Below are 27501 nucleotides of genomic sequence, written 5' to 3' on the forward strand. Positions count from 1 at the left end.
TCGGCTGTAAAGTTCAGGGCATATTTTAATATGACTTCATGATACCTTAGGCAGTCTTTTCCCCCTAGGCTGAGCATAAATCATGTTCTTTATACACAGCATGAAAAAGTCCTTGTTTAGGATTTCTGTTCAGAGGTAAGAAAGTCAGATATTTGCCACTTCTAAGCAAAAGTGAGTTTAAATAAAGAGGTGACCTTTCCTGTCTAGCTGTCACATCCAATACAGATGATCTGTTTCCTTAATATTGCTCAAGCTCTGCCATCTCAATGCTGAGGTGCTGTGCAGTTGAATCAGACTTGGATTCAAATCCCAGCTGGAAATTTGCTAGCTGTTTCAAGTTACTTAAGTCTCACCGAGCCTTGGTCTTGTCATCTGTGCAATGAGGCTAGTGCTATGTGCTTTTCCCAGATCGCTGCAGGACCAAGGGGGAGGTAGAGGGCACCACGCAGCCTGTCTGACATATAACAGACACTCTGCAAATAGTTACTCCCTTTCTTCTGCACAAGTCACAAGTATGCTTATAAATGAGTAACAGACATTAATGTATCATAATGCCAAACACAGTGCCAAATGTGCTGGCTCATTATCAACCAGGGCAGTGCTCCTTACACTTTAAGTGCCAATGATTCACCTGGGGAGCTGGTTAAATATAGATTTGCATTCAGCCCGAGATTCTGCATTTTAATAAGCTCCCAGATGATGCTTATACTGCCGGCTAGGGACCACACTTTTAGTAGTGTGGAACTAGGGCAATGACTTGAATACTGGCTTGACTTTGAGAGACTGGGCTAGGTTGCAAAACAGAATTTTACTTTGCCTTTTTTTTGTTTGTTTAAAGTGGTAAAACATTGGGGAAATCTGAAGATGCTACAGAAAAAAAAAGTTTGAATGAACACATTTAAAAATCTGGGAAGCTCAAATCCATTCTACACACTTTCATTTATTGTCTGGACAGATAAAGTACAAATAATTCAAACACAACAAGATTATGAAAAAAAAACATTTACAATGCTTTCCCTCAGAAATCATCTAAACTAGCAAGATTAACATGAAGTCATCCGTTATAACTAAAGTATACAACTGCCTGGTCCTAAGATTTTTTTTCCTTTTTTTTTCCCCCAAGAGTGAACACATTATAGAGAAGAGATTTTGGCATGCCTTTCCCACTAATGCTTAGCAAATGCATCAAAACTTTGCCAGCAAACTGCGTTCATTCATAGCAGGTGATGTAAAAAGATTTCCCTGAATGTTGAACGAGTGTTCTCTGAACTGAAATCTGATTTTTTTTTAACTGAAAAGAGGAAAAAAAAACAGAAAAAAAATTTAAAGGAGGAGTCTATGATGTAGCCTTGGTTTTCGTTACCTGTCTACCACTACGACTACTACTACAAAGTTTGCCTCTTCAGTGTGAAAACAACAGTTCTGTCTACATGCACTTAGTGGGTTCAGCATGGGAAAAAACGCACAAAATAAGCACAAGTTATAAATAACCATAACGTTTTATTACCATTAAGACTAAACTGGTATTGAAAAGATTGTATATAACAAGACAAGAAAAGCAATAGCAAATTTAACTATCAACTAGATTATGCATAGCGAGTAACTGTTTCTATTACCCAGGGAAGAGCATGAACCCTTGTATTTTTTTGTTTCGTTTTTGTTTTAAATATATAACCGTACAAAGCACAAACATACTAAAATGATCAGTGCACTGGACGTGGGAGAATGCTCCCTCAGTCATTTTGTTCCCTTAGCTCTGTTTTGTTTTCCCCAATCTGAATTACATTAAAATAAAGACCCAGTTGTTTTTATTTTTCTACTGTGCAGTAAGAAAAAATATTCACAACAAACATGACAATATATCAAACAATAGTTCTACACAAGTTACCTTGATACCTCTTTAACTGTCACTTAAATATCATAAGAAAACATTTTTAAGACATATACAAACAAAACTAGCCAAGTGTTACAACTTATAATAAATTAACCCAAAGGAAAAATAACTTTATATATATATATTTATATTGTATATACACATACACACACAACAGAATGACACAGTAATATGCTTCTTCCCATAGTTTAAGTAAACAAATAAGTAGTCTAGCCAATCTAGCTATATTTGATCTCGGCCATAGGCATCATCACATCGGCGATTAAATAAATAAGTGTTTCAAGCAACATAAACAGTGTTTCAAATGTACCAACACAGCCCAATTCTATCAGCATGGGCTACAAAGTGAATTTGAAAATTCCTTAATGAATTTAAAGCAAATGTATCTTTTGTTTTCCTCTCCTAAACACATTACATTTAACTATGATACTAAGATATGTAAATAATTTCGTAGCACCTACTGCTCAAACTAAGGAAGTTTTAGATCAAAAGGAAAATTAATCTTTTTAATTTTTGTTCTGCTGACATCCCATACTGATGACTTAAAGAAAAACTGTCTTTCAACTCATCTCCTTGCTTTTGGGTTTTGACTGTGGGGAACTGTGGTACCCTGGGTAGAACGAACACTCCTTTCCCCTAGTAATTAATAATTTTTTAATTATTATTACATGCTATGAAAAGATATGAAGATCATCTGTTTATAGCCCATCCTTCAAAAAACAGTCTACGAATCCAGTTTAAAACACACATCTTGATCTCTAAAAAGTTACCAGTGCAGTATGAACGCGACAAAGTTGTCAATTTCCCCTAAATTAGCCAGTCAAAATATTTTTTTCTCAAATCCAGATTCTCTTGTAAAAATTCTTTATATTTTATAAAAATAGATTTTTCTTGAAACCCATTTTCAGCAAAGAGACCACCTCTTTGGCAACAATGTTAATGTTATTAAATTGTTAATGTCATCAGGTATCCCCCTTGCCCCCATCCCCTAACAGAAGACTGTTTTAGTTCACATGATATAAAAGAAAAAAGGAAAAATAAAAAAATTTGCAAAAATTTTTTTAAGTTTTGCAATTTTTATTATTCCTCTTTAATTTGTGTGGGTTTTTTTTTTTTTTACCAATCTGATTGGATCAACATTTTGACAAAAAAGAAATATCTTTTTTTTTCTTTCTTTGAATCCCATTACTTTGTAAAAATTGTTTTATTTTTATTATTTTTTTTTGTTTTTTGTTTTTCTTCTTCAAATGAGCGAATGGTCATCTTAAAAAGACCCACCTTCAAGGAAGGTAGTAAAGTTAGCTGGCTGGGTAAAAATCCCTGCACGTCGCTATCTATGTATATTATAGTCAACAACGACAGCTATGAAAGAACATTCAATGCATCAAAGGTATTTTTTTTGTGTTTTTTTTTCTTTTTTTCTAAGCATTATAAAATCCTTTCCTGGTACACCTCAGGATAATCCAATGTTTTAATACTTAGGCAACACTGGCTTATAAAGTCCATGGTTGAATATAAGCCTTGAAAAGTTTGTTTCTCTCTCTTTTGTGTGTGTGCGTGTGTATGTGTGTGTGTGCGCGCATGTGTTTTGTTCGTATATATTTATATATATATTTTAATAAGTAAGGATGGGAAATTCAGGACTTGTGGGCTTTGTTGGTTTTAAAGGAAACTTGTAACACTCGGTCTCCCAGGCGGTACCCGTTGAGGCTGGCGATGGCCATGGCGGCTTCGTCATAATTGGTCATGGTGACAAAGCCGAATCCCTTGCACTTGTTGGTGTTGAAGTCACGGATGACCTTGACGTTGTTCACCGCGCCAAAGGGGCCGAAGAGCTGCCAGAGGACACTCTCGTCGGAATCCGGGGACAGGTTGTAGACAAAGATGCACCAGCCTGTTCCTGTGTGGCCAGGGATGTTCATTCCCACAAGGCTTGTCATCCCGTCAATGGTGATTGGAGAGAACCTGGGGGGACAAGCAGAAGGGGGGACTGGTCCAGACATCAGTCTGACCATGGATAACACACAGATGCACAGACACAGACACGGGGCAGAGGGCTGAGTGAGTGTTTGCAGGCGAGTCTTCAGGGTTTAAAAACCAAAATGTAAAAACTAATGTCTGGCATTTCTTCTGATGGGAATGGCTAGCCTGGCTAAGGCACACATATGCCAAGAGAAAGGCCTAGGTCAACTCCTAAGGACCACAAAGGACTCCCAGAGCAAGGCTTTGTCATACTCATGACATAGAGCAAGGCTTTGTCATACTCATGACATATGTTCATAGGGTATCCACCCTGAGCCTTACCTCCCTCTTCAGGGAAGGGGCCCTACTTCATTCATCCTTTTGCTCTACTTAATTATTCAGTGGAGCCCATATGGGAATCTCACAGACATGACACATAGAAAACACTCAATAACTGTTTATTGATGCAATAGGTGAATAACACTGGTGGATCTCAATGGGAAATCTTATTTATTTTTTTAAAGTAGATTAGGGGATGGCCCCAAAGTGCTTACATCTACCATCTTTGCAGTCCCTTGATTATGGAGGGGTCAAAGATCTCTTGATATTATGGAGGATGGAAATACATGAGAATGAATAGATATGTCTTATTATTAATTAGATGGGTGGCTTATGTTTCTTTTAGCTTTCATTCAGAAGAGTTTCCCCAAAACCCCTGAGCAATGATAATAACGATGTATCATTCCTTGATGCTATATTATCTGGAATTCATTTCTAAGTGTCACAGGAGTGAGATTTCAAGTGGTTTGTGCATTTATATATCTTGAATCACTCACTGTACATTGGAGAAGCAGAATAATGTTATTTGCCCTATTACAACTACTTTTGCATTAGGCTTCAAAATCTCTTTTTTCATGTAATCTTGAAAAAAAAAAACAACACTTCTGATGCTATTCACCGTCTGATAAAATATGTGTGTGATTCACGATGGATGCATCAGATGAAACAATTAGGTTACCAGTGCCTACAGCAGAAAAAAAAGTTTGTTAACATTTTACTTTACACCAAACTTATACAGGGATTTTGACCTTATATGCTGACTAGTACCTTGCTTTTCATTTGGTTGGTTGGTTGTTTTTCTGAAGAGGGGCATAGGAGGAGGGGCAGCAAAACGGGGGGAGAGAACAGATAAAGTGCCATCTAGGGTTGTTTTGAAAATAAGCATATATTCTTAGAGATTTGAAAATCCTATGAAAGAATAGTTCTGTATCTACCAGAATTTAGATAATCAGCTGGCTGCTGAAGATAGGGTGAACATAACAACAGGCAGTATTTTTGGTATTATTCACCAAGTCAATCTTCCCTCTTATTTAAAAACAAATAAGAGGGAAGGACAACCCCAAAAACATCATGGCATGGATTCTAGAAGGGCAAATCCATGTCTACTTGTTATTTGCATCATTTCTGAAGACTGTCTTCCCAACCTTCTCTCCTCTGAGTCAACTGACCGCTTTCAGTTTATAGGCAGAGAACAGCGAGGTATTTATTACAAGGCCAAAGTCGGGGCTAGCAAAGAGGTTTCAAGTAGCACCTCAACTCTAGTTGGTAATGCTACCTGGAGCACTTTGGTAGGAAGGACCCTGGATCCAAATCTGGGTTTAATGGGAAAAGAGAGTGCTCTTATCAACCAGTGATGTTCACTAAGGCGGGGAACTAGAGGAGATGGCAGCGAGCGTGCTGCAGTGGTGTCTTCCCGGCCTCATCTGGGTAGAAGCATCACTCTTTTCATAACATTTGGTGCCACCTCACTAAAGTTAGACAGGAGCAAAGGTATGGGACAGAGCTGGAAAAACATAACATGTGTGGGAACAGGGAAGCAGTATGCTAGACGCTTGGTGCTCACTCACAGTCCCTCATGGGTGCTGGGATTGAGATCTGAGAGGATGGCACTCTAAGAGGGAAGTCTGAGATCCAGTTATTTCCTCCACCGTGTGCCAGTTTCCAGAGCGGAGCACTTACCATGCACGGCCAAGGGGTAAAAAAACTGCCTCATACAGGGAGTGGACTATTCAAGACCGTATCTCTTCCCCTTGACTGCAAGATGGGGAATTAAAATGTGCAGTACTACTGAGCAGGTAGATGAAGATGCTGTGTCCCTAGCAGTGCAGTGGGGTTTATCAAAAGCACACGTGGGAAGCTCACGGACACGTGACATAATGCACCGAACTTCCTGAGATTCAGCTTTCAGACTAGGTCTGGAACACCCTGTGACTATGCCCTTGTTCAGAGAGCCCCTCAAATCTTGACTCTATTTGAACCCTCAACCCCACAAAAGTTTTTAAATAAAAGAAACAGCAAGTTTAAAACATACATACATATATAACCAAAGGAGGATTGATAATAACTGCTAAAACCTGTAACAAAAGAAAGCCCTGGCTGAGGTGCACACAGATACACTTCGCCCTCAGGCTGTGCCCTGAAGTGCACATGGAGGTGGGGGCAGGATTCATAAGGTCATCCACTCATTTATTCATGCTGTGGCCAGAGCTGGTAGTCCAAAATCTAATTTTCCCACTGACAATCATAAGATTGTCAACTATGATTAGCAAAATGTTCTAATTTTGCCGTGCTGGAATCTGCCCTCTTAACTGAATCTTGGCATGGCTAATGCAAAACAGTTGCTTTGCAAGTTTGCAAAATCAGCTGGTAAAGAGTCGCAGCCTTCCCTCTTAGGGGAGACGTTCAGAGGACCAGATTATCAAGGGCTTGGTAGCTGTGGCACCTGAACCATAGGAGAAGCCCACCTGCAAATAAAAGAAAAAGTGAAACACACAAACACACTTTGTGTGCCCTAAAAGAAACAAAACCAACTGAGGTCTGAAATTAAAATTAAGAATTTGACATGCTGGTGGAAGAAAAAGGAAGAATTAAAAAAAAAAAGTAAAGTTAGTGAATTAAAAAAAAAATTCTAGCCCCAGTCTGTGCCAACACGGACATCTGGCAATCTGTGGAGTTTTAATTACCTCTTTACGCCATAGGCCATATTAAGCAAATTGTCCAGCCTGCAAAGAGAAGGAGGGTCTCTGGGTTAATGCCTCACAGATGGCAAGATCGCTCAATGGAACTATTAATAAGAATGCTCCATTTTCAAAGAAGAAAAGCTCAACAACTTCCCCCAACACTTAGGAGACTAACCCCTGGTAGATACCCCCTTTCCTGCCTCTGACTAAAGTAATTCGTGTTCAGGTCGATGCTAAAGTTTAAAGCAAGTGTCTAATGAACTTTCCGTTCTTTCAAGGTCTGAATTAATCTCATTCCCCCACCTCTCAGAACATCTGTGTGGATTTTATTTTAGGTTGTGTGTGAATTTTTTTAAAAAAAGACTTTCTTTTAAACTTCTTAAGTTGTTCACCTTTTATTATAATTAAATTGATGGATAAAGGTCTCTGTTCCAGATTAACAGTACACGCGCGCACACAGTGCATATCAGAATGGGTGTTTTCTCTCAGCCTAGCTACATTATCTAAATCTTTTTACCACACGCTTTTTTTTGAGAGGTGGGGGGCAGAGTTTGAGAGTTAAGATCTTAAAAATTAGCTTACTATTTACAAGCTGAAAGCACATCCCAGCAAACTGCCATTTTGTCATAATCTCCCTCACATTCAGTATTTTACTTGGGGACAAGCTAGTCACACCGTAGGGCAGTAGTAACCATAGTTTCCACCATTAAAAGCCTGCTGGAAAGGCTTTTTACATAAATACTGCATGTGCTCTCACACAAAATAAAAATTAGACGACTTGGACTCTTCGTGAAATCATTAACCATTTCAAATTCATGGGGCATGGGAGGACACTCCAGAGGCTTGATTTTTCTCCTCACTGGAGCCCGCTGGAACGAGCTGCTATATTCCTGTGTGATATTTGAAAAGGAGAAAGACCTTTTCATTAAAGGGAAGTTGGGGCATGGGTGGAATAGAATAATTATTTAGAATTATTATGGGTAGGTCAAGAATATTCTTATCTCTTGCACAACAGAGGTGGGTCAAGGTCGGACTGCCTTCATGGAGAAAAACCTGCCTTTCAGAAACATCGCAGGGGAAGGGGAATGCCCTGTTGCACCAGGAGCTTCCTGGGGGCTGGGCACCTGAAGGAAACACTAATAAGGCTTGGGCAAGTCTTCCTCCTTGTCTTCCCAGAGTCTGCTGACTTAATGTCAGAACAAAGTTAACACAGAAGAGAGGATCTCCTCTAACCCCGCAACAGAACACAGTCACCAGCAGAAGAAAGAGGACAGGCCATACCACTCCCTCTGGCAAGGACCTGCCTCCTGGGCTACTGTTTTCTTTGACTTTATTACAAGCCACTGTCTTAAGCTTAAGTCTAAGCTGATGAATGTGGTCACTTCTCTGTGATCAATTCTTGTTGAAACTGAACCTTCTTATTTTGTTGAACGCAGAAATTTTGTTTTAACCAGAGAATCTGAAGTTTAACCACAGTCACGGTGGTAAGTTGAAAGGGGGCTTAGAAGACTATCTGGTCCAATCATCACATTTTACAGCAGTGGAAACTGAGGTTCGGGGGAGTTTCACCCAGTGATTCCTGGGGGCGGAGGTTCGTCTCCTGCCCCATCCTTCAGGGCCGTGGGCCAGCTCTGTACTGATGCAGTAGGGCTCTTCCCCTGTGCACGCCTACCTGAACCTCTGAGCCTGGTGGTGGAGTGGGCCGGGGTAGCGCCGGTTGGGGGACTGGTAAAGCTGGGACAGCAGGGCCTGGCTGGACTTCTGGCTGGGGTTGTTGGCAAACTTCACAGTAATCGGTTCCGTAGCACCGCTGGGCTTCTGGCCATTCAGCCCTTTGATGGCTTCTTCTGCCTCGATCCTCTTATCAAACCGGATGAATCCCACCCCTCTAGACACTCCTGCGGAAAGAGAAAGAGCCTTCATAAAGAGTGAACAAACCAAAGTGGTAAACATTCCCAGGAAAAGATGGGCTGGGCCCTGTGGACTCTGTGGGGAGTCAGCCCACCTGTGGGGCCAGGGCTGAGCCTGGCTTCCTGAATCTCTCTCATCCATCAAAATGCATCTGCCTGCATTTCTGCCATCGTGGCTCTGGACTGGTGACTCCCACTCCCAGAACACAGGTATCGCTCACATCTGTCCCTTTTAGCCCTCCATCACCACCACCCTGCTCAGTCCTCAGTCCTAAAGACCTCCCTTTGTTGCTGTAACTGATCACTGCTGTCTGGTTTCTAGTTCACCAATGTGTCCTCCACTCTTGGTAACTAAGTAACCTATTTGAAAAGCAAACTCTGAACATTATTACAACCTTAAAAGCATCTTTTATAACTTTCTTGTACATTTTCAATTTTTCATCTTGTGCATGATACCTGTTCCTCATTGCTCTCCACTCTAAATACAGAATAACAAATGAACAAAACCCACAAAAACTCCTTCTGTGGCTCCATGTTGCATACAGATAAGTCCAGACTTCTTGGCATGGCATTTAATGCCCCTGATGATCTGGCCCTAAATCCCCTGTTGAACCTCATGCCATCCATGCTGAACTGCCAGAGTCCTTCAATAAGTTGTGTTTTTCCTTGACTCCATGCCTTCAGATATGTCCCATCCATGTATTCTATAGGAGACATCCTATCCACCTAGAATGCTCTATTCTTCCTTCTTGCCTGAGAACTGCAAGTCATCCTCCAAAACTCTGTTCAAACATCACCTCCTCGATGAAGCCTTCCTTCCCAGCAGTGCCCACCAGGCATAGCTTGCCTCCTCCTGAGCTCTCGTGGTGCCTTGGATGGTCCTAGCAGGTACTCATCACGTTGGAGTCTTATAAGGGTGGGACTGTGCCTCCTTCATCCCTGGTCCCTGGTGTCCCTCTGCACAGCATCCAGGACAGAGCTGCCTTCAGTGAGGGTTTGTTGCAATAGCCAAATGATAAACATGTCCAAACTGCTCTCAGGGGGTGTGTAAATTGGGATTACATTTGGAGTAGAGTGAAAACATTCTGCCATCAAAAATGAAATGTAGGTGCCTTTCTTACTGAGAGGTGGTGGCTGCCTTTATTACGGCCAAATTATGGCAGAACCAGATCCTGGGTTATTCCTGCACTGCTAGTAATGAACTGGACAGAAGTCAGGTCCCCCACTTCCGGCCTCTGTTTCCCCATGTGTGAAGCAAGGCAGTTGAAGGTTCCCTCTAACTCCATAAGGCTACCGTTTGAGCCAGAGCTACACACACAAAGTAGTGTTACTTTGTTGATGGTTGAAAGAGACTTTGATGGTTATTCAGTCCCACTCTCAACCTGATGCTGAATCCTCTTCACAACTTTGCCAAGTAGTTTAGCTGCTGCGGGAACAGGTCCCATGATGAAGATCTGCTTCCCAAGGTGGCCCATTTTCAATCTGGGGGGTTGATTGATTAAAAAGTCCTTTTTCTCCTAAGTCAAAAATCTGGCTATTTAAGATCTATATCCTTTACCCTAAGTGACCCCTCTTCTCCTATGGGTCACAGGGCACTGGCTGGTGACACTGAGACATGAAGAAATGACAAAGGAATACTTAACCTGTGACTTGATCAACCAGGATTCGTGAGGTGATGATACGGCCATATTGCGAAAAAAGCTGCTCCAGTTCCTTCTGGGTCATGGTTTTGGGGAGACCACTAACGTAGAGGTTAGCATCCCTGATTGAGGCAGAGCTCGGACGGGCATATGAGACCTAGGAAAAGGCAAGAGGAGCTAAATCCATTACAGGCAATATCCCCTGAGCAGAGACTGAGCCGACAACCGAGATGTCAGCCCCTCGTCCATCATTCTAACTCACGGTGTCAGCTCAAGTAACCCGGTAGTTCAGATTTTTAGCTACTCATAATAGTAACGAGAACCAGGAGAACAGCAATAGAGGAACAAAGGGAGTGCTGACGATAACTTAAAACAAATGTACAGATAAGGGTCTCTAAGTGCAGAACAAAATAGCTAGTGTATGGCAGCTGTTAAATGCAGAACAACCCACGCACAGAGTTCTGAAGATTTACCTCCTGGATGTGGGTGTATAGAGGATTTACTGTATCCAACACATAATAATCTTTGAATAAACCAAAAAAAAAAAAACCCATGTAATTCTGCCCTGCAGATTTCTCTCTTTGCCACCCTCCCTACCCCGTCCCCTCCCTCTTGAACACATAAAAGCAATCAGGTTCTCTGCAAGATTTTTTAATGTCCCATCCTTTGTGTTGTTCCAATATGTTCCCACAAGGTCTGCTCTAGCTGAATGACAAAGTGCTGGTGAAATGGGGCTGAATGAACATCTGCTTGCAAAACTGGATCTGTGACCTTGTCATAACATCTGCAAGAACCAGTTGCCTTCTAACTTTGAGGCGGAGCAGATAAAACCACAACAAACCAAATGAGGGCACAGTGGGAAGGAGGGAGGGAGAGGGCACTGGAGAGAGAGGCAAGCCTCACCGATGGTTATAATAAGTTCGACTTTGTAAATTTGTCCTCCCAGATCTCTCAAGTGCTTTTTTTTTTTCCCCAAAAAGCTAACACAGAAGTGTAAACAGATCTGAAATTCCATCTGCAAGAAGCCAAATCTGTAGCAGTACACATAAGCAAAGCAAACCCCAGCAGTCATTAATTTTAGACTTTCATTTACTTATTTATTTATTTTTTTAAAGAAAACAACATGAGACATTTGAAATATAATTTACAGCTAGTCTAACAAAAGCACTTTCCTGTTAATGCTATTTCTGGGGCGGTTGTGGCTCAGAATAGATGATGAAAACAGTCATCTCAGAGCACATCTGACAAGGCTGGACAGGAAGGGACCTATGTGCCTTAGCATTTTTCAGTTGGGGAGTTTTATTTAATTTATATAACCAATCCACAGGACCTGCTAAGACTATAGGGGTGAGTGAGTATGTATGTGTGTATGTGTGCTCTGCACACACAAAAGCATGTTTGTGACAGGAACGATCGATGTTAAACTGGACCCTCGGCATTAAGAACAAACCTCCAGCAGTGGAGCGGGCCTCGGGTCTGACAATGGGTCTAGCAGTGGGTCGCGCGAAGAGGAATGAAGGATGAGCAGGACCCCCCACCCACGGAACTCTCTCCCTTTCCATACAGAGATGCCAGGTCCCTCTATGTGTTCCACACCTAAAAATAGATGTTGACTCAACAGATAAAATGATGAGTGACTAATCTGCCTCGCTGGCCTCCTCCTGCCAATGGAGCCAGGCTGCCCATCTGCAGTGTCTATCTCTTCTAGAAACTCACGGTGGCCTCTGTGGGCTCCTTCCCAGCTCATAGCTGACAGGCAGAGGGGCCTTTATATAGAGGGACCCTGTGTGTACACTTCGAGGTGGGGGCTGAAGGGCTAGGAATCCCATGAGACTGCCAGGGCAGGGCATCGCTCCACACACAGCTCTCCTACCCATGTCCTTTTAGGCTACAACCCAGCACAACTATTTTTTCAGGCATGAAGAGAAGGAGGCAGGGAGAAGGAAATGAAAAACATCACAGTGACAGGTCTATGGACATGAGGGTCACCCTTGTCTCACCCCTGTCAATTATGGACAAATTAATTATCTAGATGATCTTTGTGCTCCCCGAAAACATACCCTATTACCTCCATGCTTCTGTTCATAGGGAACGTTCTCCCACCCACTTCCTCAGGTCCTCATCCTTCTTTTAAGGCCCAGCTCAAATGCCATCTTCTCTAGAGAGCTTTCTCCCACCGTACCTCCTCTTGAAAGTCCCCCTCACAGTGTTCTCGATGAATCACACCCATGCTACTTAATCCGTTCTGACTTTGACTCACCGTCTCTCTATCTAGTCTGCTGATCTCCTTGAGGTCATGGGTTGTGTGTGTGTGTGTCCTATTCATCTCTGCGGCTCGAGCTCCCAGCACAGAGCCTGATACCCGCAGGGTGCTCGACACCTACTGAGAGAATGAATGAACACCCACAGATCATACTGAATGACCTGGGCATTAGTGGCTCTTTGGGGTTAACTGCAGCTTGGATTCCTCCACTTAGGGAGATCACTGAGAGTTAAGCATCCAGAATTCCAGCTGTGTTTCCTACTAAGCTAAGAGCTAGGTTTCCCATTCTCCAGTATCTGGGGTAGGAAGGACAGAAAGACTGTTCTAGGTCTACATATAGAAGCCTTTTCTTAGCAAACATTTCTTGAGGATATACTACGAGCCAGGCACAATGCTGTATGCTGGGATACACAACCAGCAAGAACAAGGCAAGGCCTCTTGCCCTAAAAGACTTCCAAGACCAATGAGGGCAACAGACTACAAACAGCAGGTACTCAATAAATAGGAGTTGAAGGGAAGGATGGTGCACATGTGGACCAATGATCATGAAACCACAAGATGTGTGTCATTCCAGGGCTGTACAGATAGGACTGTAACACAGAGAAGGGGAGACTAATCTCCCTTTCAGTTAAGGGTTAAAAGAGCCAGGAAGGAGACAGGTCGGTGAGATTTGTGCTAAAACAGGTGATATGACAGTGTGTGGTGGGGTCAGAAAACTGTGGCCAGATGGTAATTCTCCTCTTTTGTGAGGACAAAAGAGGTGATGAAGGTCAAGGGCTCAGTGCAGGGCCTGCCTGGCACCCAATAAATGCACAGTGGATTGTAATGACCTTGATTCTCCTGAGTTCTAGGTGGTCAGAGCTGGGATACAGAGGAGGTAAGGCTGGAGACAGACCTGCTAGGAGAAAGGAGCTGGCGCTGAGAAGTCAATGACAGAACCAAAACCATTTGCCCGAAGAGGATCCTGACAGAGGAGGAATCTCAGCCAGGAAGGATTACTGCGATGGGCCCCAGTCACAGAAAAGAGACAAACCCCAAGGGTGAACAGCACCTCGACCATTCACCAAGCCTAATTTCCGCTTGGTTTTCCTCTTCTATTTGGAACCTTAAGTCTATTGTTCTCTGAGTCCCCTGTCCAGGAAACCCGCAGAAGTGGGAGTGGGAAGAAACAACAGAAGAAGGATCTTCCCACATTCAATATCCAATGCTTGTCCCAGTATCTAAACTTTCCAAGTGTCCTCATACGTTTATTAAATCCTAACCGAGTGACTACAGGCGTCAGGTCCTTTGTTAGGCTGCAGCGTTTCTAAAATATCGCTGACTTTTAGCTCCTGCAGATGGTCAGCCATTGCTGGCTTTTTAACCCCCCCAGAGCCCAGGGCTCCCAACACTGGTGGCTGTGCCCTAAAGAACTCTGCGCCCCAGGCCCTCAGAATCCTGCTCACCTCTTTCATCCAGAATCTCTGGAGACAAGATCCAGCACTGATCTTGTTCTAGAGCTTGGAAGGAACTAGGAGTGGGGAGACTACCCCTCTCTCTCTGGATAAGGGTGACCCCAAGGCAGGTGACTTTACCAATGATCTTGATGGAAGATTTGTGGTCACTCCAAACTCCCTGCCCCTCCTCATCCCTGCAAGCCCATGGGAGACCCTATTCTCTACAAAAGTGACAGTATAGTATGGAGTTTATGAGCCCATGGGCCTGCTTCAGTACTCACTAACTGTGTGATCTTGGCAGGTAATTTGATTTTTTTTTTTTAGAAAATAAAAAAAAAGCTTTTTAATGGGGGATGGGAGAGCTGGCTGTCCAAGTGGGAATGGGGTTGGGGTGTCAGAAGTATATATCCTTAGCAAGAACAAACAAATGGGACCTAATGAAACTTACAAGCTTCTGCAGAGCAAAGGAAACCAGAAATAAAACAAGAAGAAAACCTACGGAATGGGAGAAAATTTTTGCAAGTGAAACCGACAAAGGCTTGATCTCCAAAATATATAAGCAGCTCATACGACTCAATAAGAAAAAAATAAACAACCCAATCCAAAAATGGGCAGAAGACCTAAACAAGCAATTCTCCAAGGAAGACATACAAATGATCAAAAAGCACAAGAAAAAATGCTCAATATCACTAATTATCAGAGAAATGCAAATCAAAACTACAATGAGGTATCACCTCACACCAGTCAGAATGGCCGTCATTCAAAAATCCACAAATGACAAATGCTGGAGAGGCTGTGGAGAAAGGGGAACCCTTCTACACTGCTGGTGGGAATGCAGTTTGGTGCAGCCACTGTGGAAAACAGTGTGGGAGATTCCTCAAAAGACTAGGAATAGACTTACCATATGACCCAGGAATCCCACTCCTGGGCTTGTATCCAGAAGGAAATCTACTTCAGGATGACACCTGCACTCCAATGTTCATAGCAGCACTATTTACAATAGCCAAAACATGGAAACAGCCTAAATGTCCATCAATAGGTGACTGGATAAAGAAGATGTGGTATATTTATACAATGGAATACTACTCAGCCATAAAAACCGACAACATAACACCATTTGCAGCAACATGGATGCTCCTAGAGAATGTCATTCTAAGTGAAGTAAGCCAGAAAGAGAAAGAAAAATACCATATGAGATCGCTCATATGTGGAATCTAAAGACTCATGGACAGAGAATACAGACTTGTGGTTACCAGGGGGGTAGAGGGTGGGAAGGGATAGACTGGGATTTCAAAATTGTAGAATAGATAAACAAGATTACACTGTATATCACAGGGAAATATACACAAAATGTTATGATAAATCACAGAGAGAAAAAAATGTGACAATGAGTGTGTATATGTCCATGAATGACTGAAAAACTGTGCTGAACACTGGAATTTGACACAACATTGTAAAATGATTATAAATCAATAAAAAATGTTAAAAAAAAAAAAAAGAAGTACATATCCTTGTGGGCCAAGTTGGCTCAGGCCACCTGGATCTGGCTCTACAGCTCACCAGAGGAGTCCTGGCAGTTGTGAAAAGTGGCCATGTGATAGCCCACAGTGACACAGGAAGGGGGCAGGGCACAGCCATTCAAGGAATAACACAGCAATTAACACCAGAATGGCGAAAGATTCAACCCCTCAAGGTGGTGGGAGATTTGACTTCTAGAAAACCTTGAGCTACATTATATGCCTATTGTACTATATTAGCATGGTGAATAGCATGCCCACAGGCGTCAGGCCTGAGGCTAGCCACAAAAGGTCAAAGAGTGGGAAAAGGCCAACTTACAGGGAATCCCAGCCCCTTCCCCAGGCTAGTTAAACTGGTCCTTCCACTTATTAGCATATAAAGGTACCGAGCCCATGAAAACTGGCAACACCGAGCCTCGTGGCCCCTGCCTCTCTCTGTCCCTTTCCGGAGACGACCTGCACTCTGTCTGTGGAGTGTGTACCTACTTTTACTCTAATCTGAGCACCCAACCCCCATACCTCGTGGCCTTTCTCTTGGCTTTTGATGCATCTCTAAATAAATCTACCTTTACTCAACTGTGGCTCGCTCTTAAATTCTTCCCTGTGTGAAGCCAAGGACCCACACTTCGCACGGCACGTCCCAGGGGCTCAACTGAGGCCTGGGACACAGCCCTCCTCCATGCCCGACATCCATTGTTCCTGCATCAACAGTGCCCAGGGCATAGGCGGACACCAGCAAGTAGGTGGGCAGTGGCCACAGGTGCTCCCAGCAAGCCGAGGGCAGCTCCAGGCCCAGGGCTTCCATGGTCAGGGCTGCCCAGGTGGAGCCCAGGAGTGCCAGTCCCCACAGCCACTGCCCTAATTTCATCATGGTCACTCTGGCCCCCTAATTTGATCTTAAGAAGTCTGTTTCTTTACTGGTAAAAAGGGGGACAATTTTCCTTCAAAGGGTTTTGGTAAAGAATTAAGAGAACAGATTTAATGTGCTAGCACACATCTAGCATTTGGTATCTACTTAGTAAATATCATCATGTGATGAGTCGGACAGGCTTTCATGGGCCAGCCTGGGACTCTAGTGCCCACTGGGACACACCTTTCAATTTCACCACACAAGCAAACATCTGGAACACTACCAGTGACTGCCTATCAAATCACTCTCTCCTCTGTCAGGCCGGGGGGTCTGGATCATCTTTACCACTTCTCTGCGCTGAATTTCCTCTAGCACATTCCTACAGACTCCGCTGCTTCACATCCACAAAGCACTTTCTACTTTCCAAAGTGACTTCACAGGCTGCTCTCAGCGATTCTCACCAAGGTGGTAAGGCAGGCGTCGTCTGTCATGACAGATGGGGCAGCAAAACCAGGGCTGGGGGCTGCCCCTTCCCACACAGCACCCCAGGTGCCTTCATGGTGCACAGTGAGGGCCTGGGCTGGGCAGGGTGGGAGGAACAGCATGGCCTGGGGAAAATGTTTCCTGAATCACCTGGCAACACCCTGGCCCTTGTCTGACCCACCACAGTACAGAAGGAGCGGACTTGGAAAGCATGGTAAAGGCATGATCTTGGGTGCTACGAGGAGGGTGAGGTGAGAGGAAAGGCATTCTTCTCTGCCCTGGAAAGGTGCTTCTTTAGGAAAACACTGGTCTCAGAACATGAGAGTTTGTTCATTCCTCCGTTCTTGAACGTTACTGTGACCAGGTCCTGTGCTGGGAGAGTCTTTGCTTCAAGGAACCCATGGTGTGGTGAGGGAAGCAAACAAGTGAAGAGTGCAGTACAGAGGGCCACTCCTGGTGGGGAAGATCGTTCCTGTCCACAGGGAGGACACCCTCGGGGTAACAGTCCAGGCCTCTCTGTACCCCCATCCCTCTTTTCCTGGGAATATGGCTCTCAATAGGCTTCAATAAAGGAAATGAGCATGTGAGCCTCAGACACTGCCTGCTCCCTCCCTCTGGGAGCCAGATGCCAGCCAGAAGCACACTTTCTATTCCAGGCTCTAAGTCCTACAGGTGCAGGCTATGCTCTCACATGCAGAGGCCTGTGACCTAGCATGTCAGTCTGTCCAATTGTGGGGTTCGGTGTTAGGAAGCCCACTGTGTCCACGCAATCCATCTGGGCCTTAATCAGTAATAAAGATGAACTTAGGATTCCATAAGCTTTTCTGTTTTTATCTCTCAACTGATTTAGAACTTGGATGTAGAAAACAGGGGTGTCATTAGTTGGGCCCCTTTGAATTACAAGGATCTCTATCATTGACTGGACGTCTGCGTGAGCTCCGCATTCTATCCACAATACCGCTAACCTCCACAACCCTAGTTCGTGGTAAGTGGAAACAAAGGTGACAGGTGACGCTGGTGATCCCAGCAGAAAGCATTAGCCTTGAAATCTGTTTCACAGAAACTTGATGCTGGATGTGACCTCAGAAGTTCAGGGCAGAATCCAAGACGGATTATAATCCACCTTATACATCTCCAAGGTCAGGAAGCGCACTACCCCATGAGACATCCTGCACCATCACCACCACCCCTGGTTATTGGAAAGTTCTTCCTTCTGCTGAGTTCCAGCCTGTCTTCCCTGTAGCTTCTGACCTTCTCCTATTTCTACTTTGGCTCCACAAAGTAGGAGCTTCCTTCCTGTCCACATCACCCCTTATCTTGTAGGTCTCAATGAGGAGCTAGTTAGAGCATCAGGCAACTGTATTTTGAGACAGGCCACTCCAAGGAAGTTCTCATTTATGTTATTTTAACTGAAATGGAGCATTTATTCTGGAATGGAAAGGAGACAGGGTTTAAGAGCAAGGGCTTTGGGGTTGGAGACATGTAGATTTAAATCCTAATCACTTGCTAGCTATAAATGGTAAGTCTTGGGGTAAGTCAATTATGCTTTCTGAGCTGTATCATGTGAATAATCTAGAAGCTTTCTAAAGGAGCTGTTGTGGCCTTAAATGAGCTAACACATGTACGATTCTTAGGCACAATGCCTGGCACACAGTAAGTGCTCAGTAAATAGTGGTTTTGGATACAATGGTTATGTACTTATGCTTTATGCTCGACATGAGGCGGGAGATGACGACAACAGCCCCTCGCAAGTAGGGCTATCAGTCTAGCAGAGGAGATGCACTCATTTCCGAAGATCAGGCTGCAGATTCTCCCAATCTGTTGTAACACCCCACGCTCTGAGTGAGCACAAACTCTCCAGAGCACACGGATCCCTGGGGACATTTCCTCCAAAGAGACCAGGACGATGGCAGCAGGGAAGAGACTGGTGCTGCCCGGGCCTTCAAGGAGCAAACCCTCCTTGGGACTTCCAATCCTGCCTCCAGGAGCAGGGAGAGAAGAGAGAAGCCAGCTGCCTCCTAGAAATAACAGCTTTGTGAGGATCCACTTACCCCTGGGTGGCCGCAGGCAGGACAGGTGTCTGCTTCCGCAGCCCCACTCCTCATACTTCCCCTACCCATCACCTGACATATGACGTATGATTGATACGGTATTCTTTTATCAGGGGCAAGACCTGATGGTAACATGTCTAATGAGTTCTGATCATGCCACTTCTTCCTGCTCCAAACATTCAGCGTTTCTCCAGCACTTTGTGATGGAAACTCAAATCCCTTAACTAAGCATTCAAGGCCCTCTGGGATCTGGTCTGACCTTTCATCTCCTGCCAACCCCTCCATGCACCCTGTGCTTCAGTTCAAGCAAAATGTCTCTATTCTTGCTATCTGTTCATCATCATGGCAAAATGAACTCCTGCCCATCCTTCCAGGCCCAGCCTGAATGCCACCTCCTCCGTGAAGCCCAGGCACAGATGACTGCTCTCTCCGTGGACTCTACAGATGATACTCGTTTCAATGGCAGCAGCTGTCACAGCCTGTCTCCCATCACAGCCATCTGCGCTAATACCTCATCTGCTCCAATGATCTGAGCATTCTGGTGGTCTCTGCAGACCCTCTGTAGCATCTAGTCTCAAAGCCTCACACAGGGCAGGAGCTCAGTGATGTTCTCCAAATTGAAACAAAAACGTATAATACACTGTATGCACTGAATTTTAGCTCCTTTCCCAGGAACTAATTCTGATGTGGAGAAGAAGCTAGAAGGAATCACGGAGCTGAAGCGTATCCAAGAGTATCACGTGAGTATCTGGCATACAGTAGGCTGGATAAATATTTCATTAAAAAAATGGTGTGGTGATAGAATTCTTGTGCCTTCCAAATTGTTTTTCTAAGTCCACTAATTACTAAGGGGGATTACTTGGTATGAGGTCCTTGCTGTCTGTCTAGTGGCCCCCAGAAGGGAGAGACGTGCTAAAGGTTTCATGGCCTGGATAGAGGGAGAGCTGGTCTCAGGCTCGGGGTTTAGGACACTCAGTCTCCTAGCTAAGCTGCAGCTCCTGATTCTTGCTTCACGGAAGACTGCTTAAGATCGCTGTGGTCACTTGGAAACTTCATAAGACTTTCCACCATACAAAGCCTTTACATGTGCTCTCTGAGCTTTAGTAAGACTCAGACTCATTCTTTCCCTTCATATATATCCCTGAAACATGTAGCTAGAAAAAAGTCTTCCCTTCTCCCCATGTAATTTTTCGCCTTAGGGGTCACCTCGTTCACTGCCGTCTTCATTCTGGGGAGCACTGATCGAGCAGTCCACTACAAACCATGACTACCTGTAAGTGAGGTAATATTAGTGCCATTTTCCAGATGACAAACTCTGGCTCAATGAGATCAAGTACTTGTCCAAGGTCACACAGATGAACTAAGAGCTGGATATGACTTGAGGTTCTGGGATCTTTCCACTACGCCAGGCTAATGTGGACAGTGAAATAAAAGCCGTGTACTTGGCACAGACTGCTACTTTCCCTGGAAAGTTACCAAGCTGGAAAGATCATGCTATAATATTTTATTAGTTAGACTGTTAGAGCTGGAAGGAACCATTCTGCAGATAAGAGAATAAGCCCAGAGAAGTACACTAAGTTGTCCAAGGTCATCCTGGTTGTTTTTGAAGGGGGCAGACCTGACTCTCCATCTTAATTCAGAGCTCCTCTGAATGGACGAGGCAGGAAGGGAGAGAGTGTGGCTCTATGATCTTTGATAGACCAGCTGATTTATCCTGGGGCTTCCTGGTAACCATGGAGAAATGATCCTTTATTCCCCAGGGCTCCTGCTGTTCTAGGCCAGCATTGTCTAATGGAAGAAACTTCTGGGGTCAAGAAAATGTTCTAGAGCTGCGCTGTCCAATGTGATAGCTGCCAGCTACATGTGGCTACTGAGCACTTCAACTGTGCCTTGTGTGACTGAGGAACTGATATTTTCATTTTATTTAATTAATTTAAATTCATATATAAATAGCTATATGTGGCTAGTGGCTACTATACTGGACAGAACAGCTTAAGGCCCAGAAATGACACAAAGTTATAGCATCTAAGAGCCAGACGGGACCTTTAGGTCAGTTAGCCAGACTGCAGCCTGTTCCAGGAATCCCTTTTCCATCAGCCCTAATGATTCCGTTTGAATGTCTTCGGCAACCAGGGACTCAACCACCACCCAAGGCAAATGATAGACACGTGGGTTCTCCTTCCAGGTGCTTGACATACAGGACTGAACTTCAGAGTCCCGGCAGATTTCTTTTTTCTCTAGAGGGTGGAAAACCAACCACCGTGGGGTGAGTACGTGAGTACAGCACCGTGTGGCCATCTTTCTCATTTGCCTCTGGACAACTCTTAGAGTGGGCGGTCTTCCGAAACGCAGAGGAGCAGACAATGGGATGCAAGACACCAGAGATGGCCTGACCAAGAGTGGACAAGAAAGGACCACTATTTCCTGGGATCTAGAATCCACAATTCTCCTAACACAGCCGAGGTGCGCTGATTTATTTATTTATTTATTTAGCCACTCAAATCACGCTGTGGGCTTCTTTTACACTTGTAAACAGCTAAAGCGCCCAAGCCCCATTCCACACCCTTCTGAAAACCTAAGTGTCCTTGTAACCTGTACCTGTCCAATTTTTTTTTTTTGTAACCCAGACACAGGACACTGTGGATGACTTTTAAGATACTGGGACCATATCAGCCTCACTGGGCAGAGAGTACTGGGGGTTGTACTTCCATCTCGCAAACTCTCACACCTGTATCTGAAATTATTCACTCAAAGGAAGTTAACAGGGCACTGGAAAGTAAAGCAGCCCAACAGAACCTCTCATGGGAGAGGCCGCCTGGTACAACTCAGGTTAACGAGTCTCCTGTTTCCCGTGGCGTCATCAGTGCCCTCTCTTTGCTCCTTGGGGATACAGTGATCCAGTCATCCCTGCTGACCTTGGCAGAGAAGCACTCCCACATCAGCTCTGACTATAGCCATAATGGGGGAGGAGAGAAAAATGCATGTTTTATTATTAACAAGACTGGAGGAGGTAGTCTATCATTTCTGGGTGGGGTGATACCCGTCAGCAAAAAATGATCTGCTAACTCTCCGGGAAGCATTAAGAGCAGTGATAGGAGAAATAATTGCTTATGCCGAGTGCAAAGAAAAGATGCCTCAGCGGAATGGAGGCCTTGAGCAAGGCAGGTGGGTTGCAGGCAGAGGGAGGGAAGTGAGGATCCCTGATGACCCTTGGTGAGAGAAAGAAGAGGAGGGGCAAACTGGAACCTGCAAAACTCAAGTGTGGGAAGATCCCCTGGAGGCACCGTTAGTGCTCTTAGAAGAATGAAGCAAAGATGGAGAAACGGCTAAGCAGCATCACAGCACAGAGAGGCTGAAATAAAGGAGCGGCTCTCCTGCCCGGAGAAGGGAGGTTTTTTCCTTCTGAAAAGCCTTCACTCACACACCTTCCCTCCTCTAGTCCTGCTCCCTCCGGAACCTGGCTGCTGCCTGGTGATAAAGCTTCTTTCTTCCTCTCTCACCCCCTCTCCTGACAGAGTGCCAACCCTCCTGGGTTCACTCAGAGTGGCAGGAGCAGCCTTTTTGTCCCCTCATCCCAACCTAATCCTGAAATCACGTCTCCAGTTTGCACAAGAGCTGTGCTCTGGGAATGCTTTCTTTAAAGTCTTATTTTTATAATTTGTGTAATAGCTTAATGCAATTATTAGAAGAAGACAAGCCACAAAATCATTGGTAAACGTAATGCAATGAGAAAAGGAAGGAAATATATAAAAATGTCAACAGCACTAAGTTGGGGATGGCTGACACTGCCTTCATTATATGATAATGCATTTCCCAAATTATTTATAAATAAGCATGTCTTGCTTTTAAAATTAGTTAAAAACTCCTAATATAACTGCTGAAAATCAATGTCTAAGACTGACAAAACCTACCATTGCAGCCTGCAAGCCACTGGTTTCATTCATCAAACACCTCAAGTGACACACCATTGCCAGATAAGCCTTCTTGGAGCTTTACTCTGGCTGGATCCCTCTCCTGCTCAAAACTGGCACAGCTCCCTTCTCCCTACTCCAATCAAATGTGAATTCCTGAGGCCCAGTGGCTGCCCCATCTCACTGCATTAGAGGTGCCCCTTGGCATCTTTCTGGCCCCCATGAGAGAGGAGCTTCCAGAGGCAGGGCAGTGAACGCTTCTCTCATTGCACTTCTCAAACTCAGCTTAAAATCCAAACAGGTGTGCCATTACGCTGAAAGGTTTAGTGGGAGTGATTGTAAGCCCTCAAATTCCACTTTGGATCATTTTTAACTGAAGGCTCTTGGTGTAGCTTGCACATCAACCCAAAGTTTTGGTAAACATACCCCTCTTTTGAAGGTACTGCAGAACCATCTACCTTTGTTCCTAATCAGTGCGACACAAAGCTGAACCACTGCAGCTGCATCCAGCAGACGGCTTCTCAGTCAGAGGCTGGAATTACTGTGCAAATTCCGAAGCTGCTACTGTAAAGCCCGTGGAGAGGCTCAGGATGGGGACAGGCATCCAGGGTGGGGCCAGGGAGCACTGGGAATCATTTTGCAGAACCCATAGCCATTTTGCCCAGTGCTTCTCAGAGTCTAAAGTGATCTCCGTTGGAGACAAGTTGAGGGGAAAGGCTAAACAGCACTTTCAAAACCCTGAACAGGGCAAAGATTTTCCACTGAGTTTAGGGTTGATATGCTGAGAAAAGACCTAGTTTTGGGTCTTTGGCAGGTGAGACAATGTAAGCCCATTGCCCATACCTGACGCCATTCTGACACATATGGATGGGAGAATCTCCAGGGCACTGCCGTCTCTGGGTCACCTACATCCTAGGACCTGGCACAGGGCCTAGAAAGCAGGGGTCTGGGAAGAAATGATTTGAAGTCAGGTTTGTCTCCAGATGGATGGCAGAAGACCCGAACCACAAGCCCTGGAAGAGCCATGCCATTCACTGTCTGCTTTTTGTACCTCCTTCCCACACCAGGGGGTATAACCCTTGTGTGTGCAGAGACAAATACAGACCATACACTCTCACTGAATGCACGTGCTGCTGAGCAGACAGGCAGTGTGACATTCCAACACTGATGACCTATTGCCAGAGTTATTTTTAAAACATTTTTTTCTCACTCTAAATCTCACTGAGTGATCCTAGATAAATCTCTTAACCTCTTTGGGCCTCAGTTTCCTCATATGTATAAAGGAGAAAGAGCTATTTTAAGAATTAGAGTTGATGTGTGTAAAGCATCTAGCCTTACAAATGCTTCAAGGATTAAAGGTTATCAAGCATGCGAAGGGGTGAGAATACTATTAGACACAGAGTAAATACATAGGGTATCCTTACCATTAATAATAATTATTATTATTTCCTTTTAAGCTCACACTCACACATTAAGTAGCTCCTCTTCTGGAAGAATCTTTCACAGAACCTTTGGGTGCTAACTCAGCTTGACTGCTGGCCACTTGTCTGCCTTTGGACAAGTCACTTCATCTCTGAGGCTGATCCCCAAGAAGGGGTGGGAGCCTACTACCTTCTTCCACTAAAGAAGTTATAATCCAAAGAACAATTCCTCTGCAGTCACATGTTTGCAAACATGTACTAGATGGTTCCAAGGAGATCTTTGTAATGCATGCTTCCAAAGCAGACACTTGGTTTTATACCAGATAGGCAAGTTATCCGCATCGTCCACACTACTGGGAAGGGCTTATTTAATGAATTACATTCTTTCTCTGCTTTGATGCTGTGTCTGCACCTGGCCTTGCCCTCCAAGTGCCCTCAGTATTCGCACATGGTCACAGTACATCCCCCTAAATAAAGGGGAAATGAATATTTGTTAATAGGGAACCATCATTTGTGGGCACTTTCTACTAGCAGCCTAGTAATGAATCATTCACTTCCAACAGACAAAACAGTGCTTGTGCACTTAAATTTGAGTTCAGAAGCTGCAAACCACTTGTCCACAGGTCAACTATAAAGTTTAGTTTGGCTTGCCTACATAATGCTTTAAATTTTTTTAAGCTGGTTTTCAATCTTTTAAAATTGGGAGATTTGGCATTGAAAAAAATCTAGATTTTGGTTTCTACTGAATAATTGGGAGATCTGACAATAATCTGCCCTTAAACAACCAGCAGTAGCTGAAGAATAGCTGCCCTTTTCAGGGCTCTCCAGCTCACCAGGCTCCACTGCCCCTCCAGGGCTTTCCAGAACTACCCAGGAATCTCCCTGTTAATCACTCACCTTCAAAGCTTCGGAATTAACTCTTGGTTTGCCTCCATCTATGCTGTACACTACACTTAAAGTTGCGTGCTTTTCATGAAGCACTCTAGAAATGTGAGAAGGAGGGACAGACTTGACCAAAGTTTGCAAACATGTACTAGATGGTTCTGAGGAAATCTCTGTAATGGATGCTTTCCAAAGAAATGCTTGTTTTTTTCCAGAAAGGAAAGTTATCTATTCCTTCATGGGAGTCAGAGCAAAGAGGTAAATCTCATATCACTTATCAAAGCAAACTGAAGCAGAAGAAGTAAATAGTGGCCTGAAAGGCAGAAAAGCAATTTAAAAAAATTAATAAATGATGAGACTATTAACAGCACACGGAAAGGGTTTGCTTTTTCCCTTCCCTTTAATATGATTTTTACCTTAAACACTGTGTCCCTTTAGGAAAGGGAAGAAAAGTTAATAAAGGAACCTTTCACTCAAACTTAATTTTCAGTATGGCAAATAAACTGCTTTAATGAAAGGGCCAAAATCCCCACGTTTGCACATTAAATTTTCATTCGCTGTAGAGAATGGAAATTATTGATTCAGCCGTGGCATCATGCATTTGGAATCCTACAGTGGCTCGGAAGCCCACGTTACTGCTGGGTGCAAATGTGTTGGCAGCATTTTGATGCAGGGTGAGCATGGGGTGGGTGAGGGGGTGGGGAAAGGGATATAGAGAAGGGAAGGAGGCAGACTGACTCTTCACAGAAAGAAAATAATCAGTGTTCCTCATCTCTAAGATCTACTTAGAAAAAACACTGCTTCTCATGGCACCATGGGCCAGGGGGTGCATTCTGAGATCAGAAAAGCCAGATGTACTTAGTGTTTTGGGAGTCCCCAATGGCTTCATGGAATACTTTCTTTAAAAATAGCAGAATGGATGGATGATGATGATTTGATTCTAAGCTCTTGGGAGGTTTGGGTTTTAAGAAAACTGCAGAGGAGAGAAAAGTATCTTTCTCAGTTCAAGGTCAGGGTGTTCATCAAGGGAAGAGTAAATGTCTGACATTCTAATGATGAGCTGGACAGCGCAGAAAAATCAATCAAACCCACAAATACAGCTCTCAACCTGGTGTGGCCTCATCAGAGTCAGGTGGCAAGAGCACCCCATCCTAAAGCATGAAAATAGGTATGTTTTTCCTTTGAAAGAAATTAATTCTCCTGCCTCTCAGAGGACTACCCCATAATTAAACAACTCTCAATTACTTCCCCCTTAGAGGACTCATGGGGACTGATTCTAGGCTGAGACTGAGGCAACCTGAATCAAGCCCGTTTTGGGGTCTTTGTGAAGTATAGGCTGCATGAGATTAGGAAGGTGATCACCTTTATAAATAAGCTAAACTAAACTGCAACAGTAGAGTTCATTAAAAGAAAGAAAGGAAAGAAGGAAAGGGAAGGAAATAAAGAAGGAGGAGGGGAAGGAGGGAGAAATGTAGGCAGAAAGGAAGGAAGGAAGGAAGGAAGGAAAAGAAAAAAATAGAAAAGAGAGGAAAAAAGAAGACCACACAACACATTCCAGAAAAGAGAAGGTTTCTATTTTGTTTTGTTTCTGTTTTGATTACCTCCCAGCTAAGATTATCTCACACCAGTAGTCTCCTGTCAGTCTATATGTTGGGAAAGTGGCTCTGTTGAACTAAAAAGTTCTGGTTTTGTGTTTCCAGAGGATGAGAGCTGGTGCCATGTATAGATTTCCATTCTGGGAGAGGTTTCTCTTTGTCCTACTTTGCGTCAAATCTGCTGTCGTGAGGATAAGCGCGCCCAGGAGACACCTCCCTGTGGTTTAATAGGCTATGAAGGATGGACTCATTAATGGGCTGGCAGCTGCCCCCAAACAGGATGCTGCCTGGAGGTGGGGGAAGAACGGAAAGGGAGGCTGAAGAGGAGGCAGGCTCCATCCAGGAGAACGCCACTGGCTGTCACAGGGGGTGCTGAACGCAAACAGCACCACCTCCCGAAGGATCCCCACAAGGTGACGTCTGAACTGACGGTGACAATCCAGCTACAGAAACCTCCGACTGCAGGAGCAGGCTCTGGGTAACTGTTTTTCTTTTTTGATTTAAAACAACCCCTCCTGAGATATTATTACCCATCTGATGGTCTCATTATTTCTGGATTTCTTAGAAAGTTACTTTTTCCCATCATTCCTTTACTACGTTCCCATCCATGTTATAGTATCTATCTCTTTTACATCAGCGTGTTTATTTATAATTGAATTTTCCTTT

The 27501-nt window shown here is 44.1% G+C and overlaps 2 protein-coding genes across 4 annotated transcripts in view; both read right to left on the reverse strand.

Annotated features, from left to right (window-relative positions):
* Window positions 1-907: 907 nt before the first annotated feature.
* The window catches only part of ELAVL4 (ELAV like RNA binding protein 4), a 142524-nt gene continuing 115930 nt past the window's right edge, over window positions 908-27501 (reverse strand). For 2 of the 3 annotated variants that reach the window (XM_072974477.1, XM_006200460.4), the window contains exons 4-7: window positions 10430-10583; window positions 8549-8774; window positions 6880-6918; window positions 908-3859 (exon numbers count right to left, since the gene is read on the reverse strand). In XM_072974477.1, the coding sequence (XP_072830578.1) occupies window positions 3532-3859; window positions 6880-6918; window positions 8549-8774; window positions 10430-10583 (747 nt within the window). In that variant the 3' untranslated portion in view covers window positions 908-3531. The remainder of the gene's footprint in view (window positions 3860-6879; window positions 6919-8548; window positions 8775-10429; window positions 10584-27501) is intronic. The other variant, XM_072974478.1, reaches the window with a different exon arrangement.
* LOC140700841 (dolichol-phosphate mannosyltransferase subunit 3-like) lies at window positions 15588-16513 on the reverse strand. Its single transcript, XM_072975735.1, is given in 2 exon segments — window positions 15588-15735; window positions 16356-16513. Coding segments are annotated over 2 exon segments (306 nt in total).

Source organism: Vicugna pacos, chromosome 13 (genome assembly GCF_048564905.1).
Source record: "Vicugna pacos chromosome 13, VicPac4, whole genome shotgun sequence".
Taxonomy (NCBI): Eukaryota; Metazoa; Chordata; class Mammalia; order Artiodactyla; family Camelidae; genus Vicugna; species Vicugna pacos.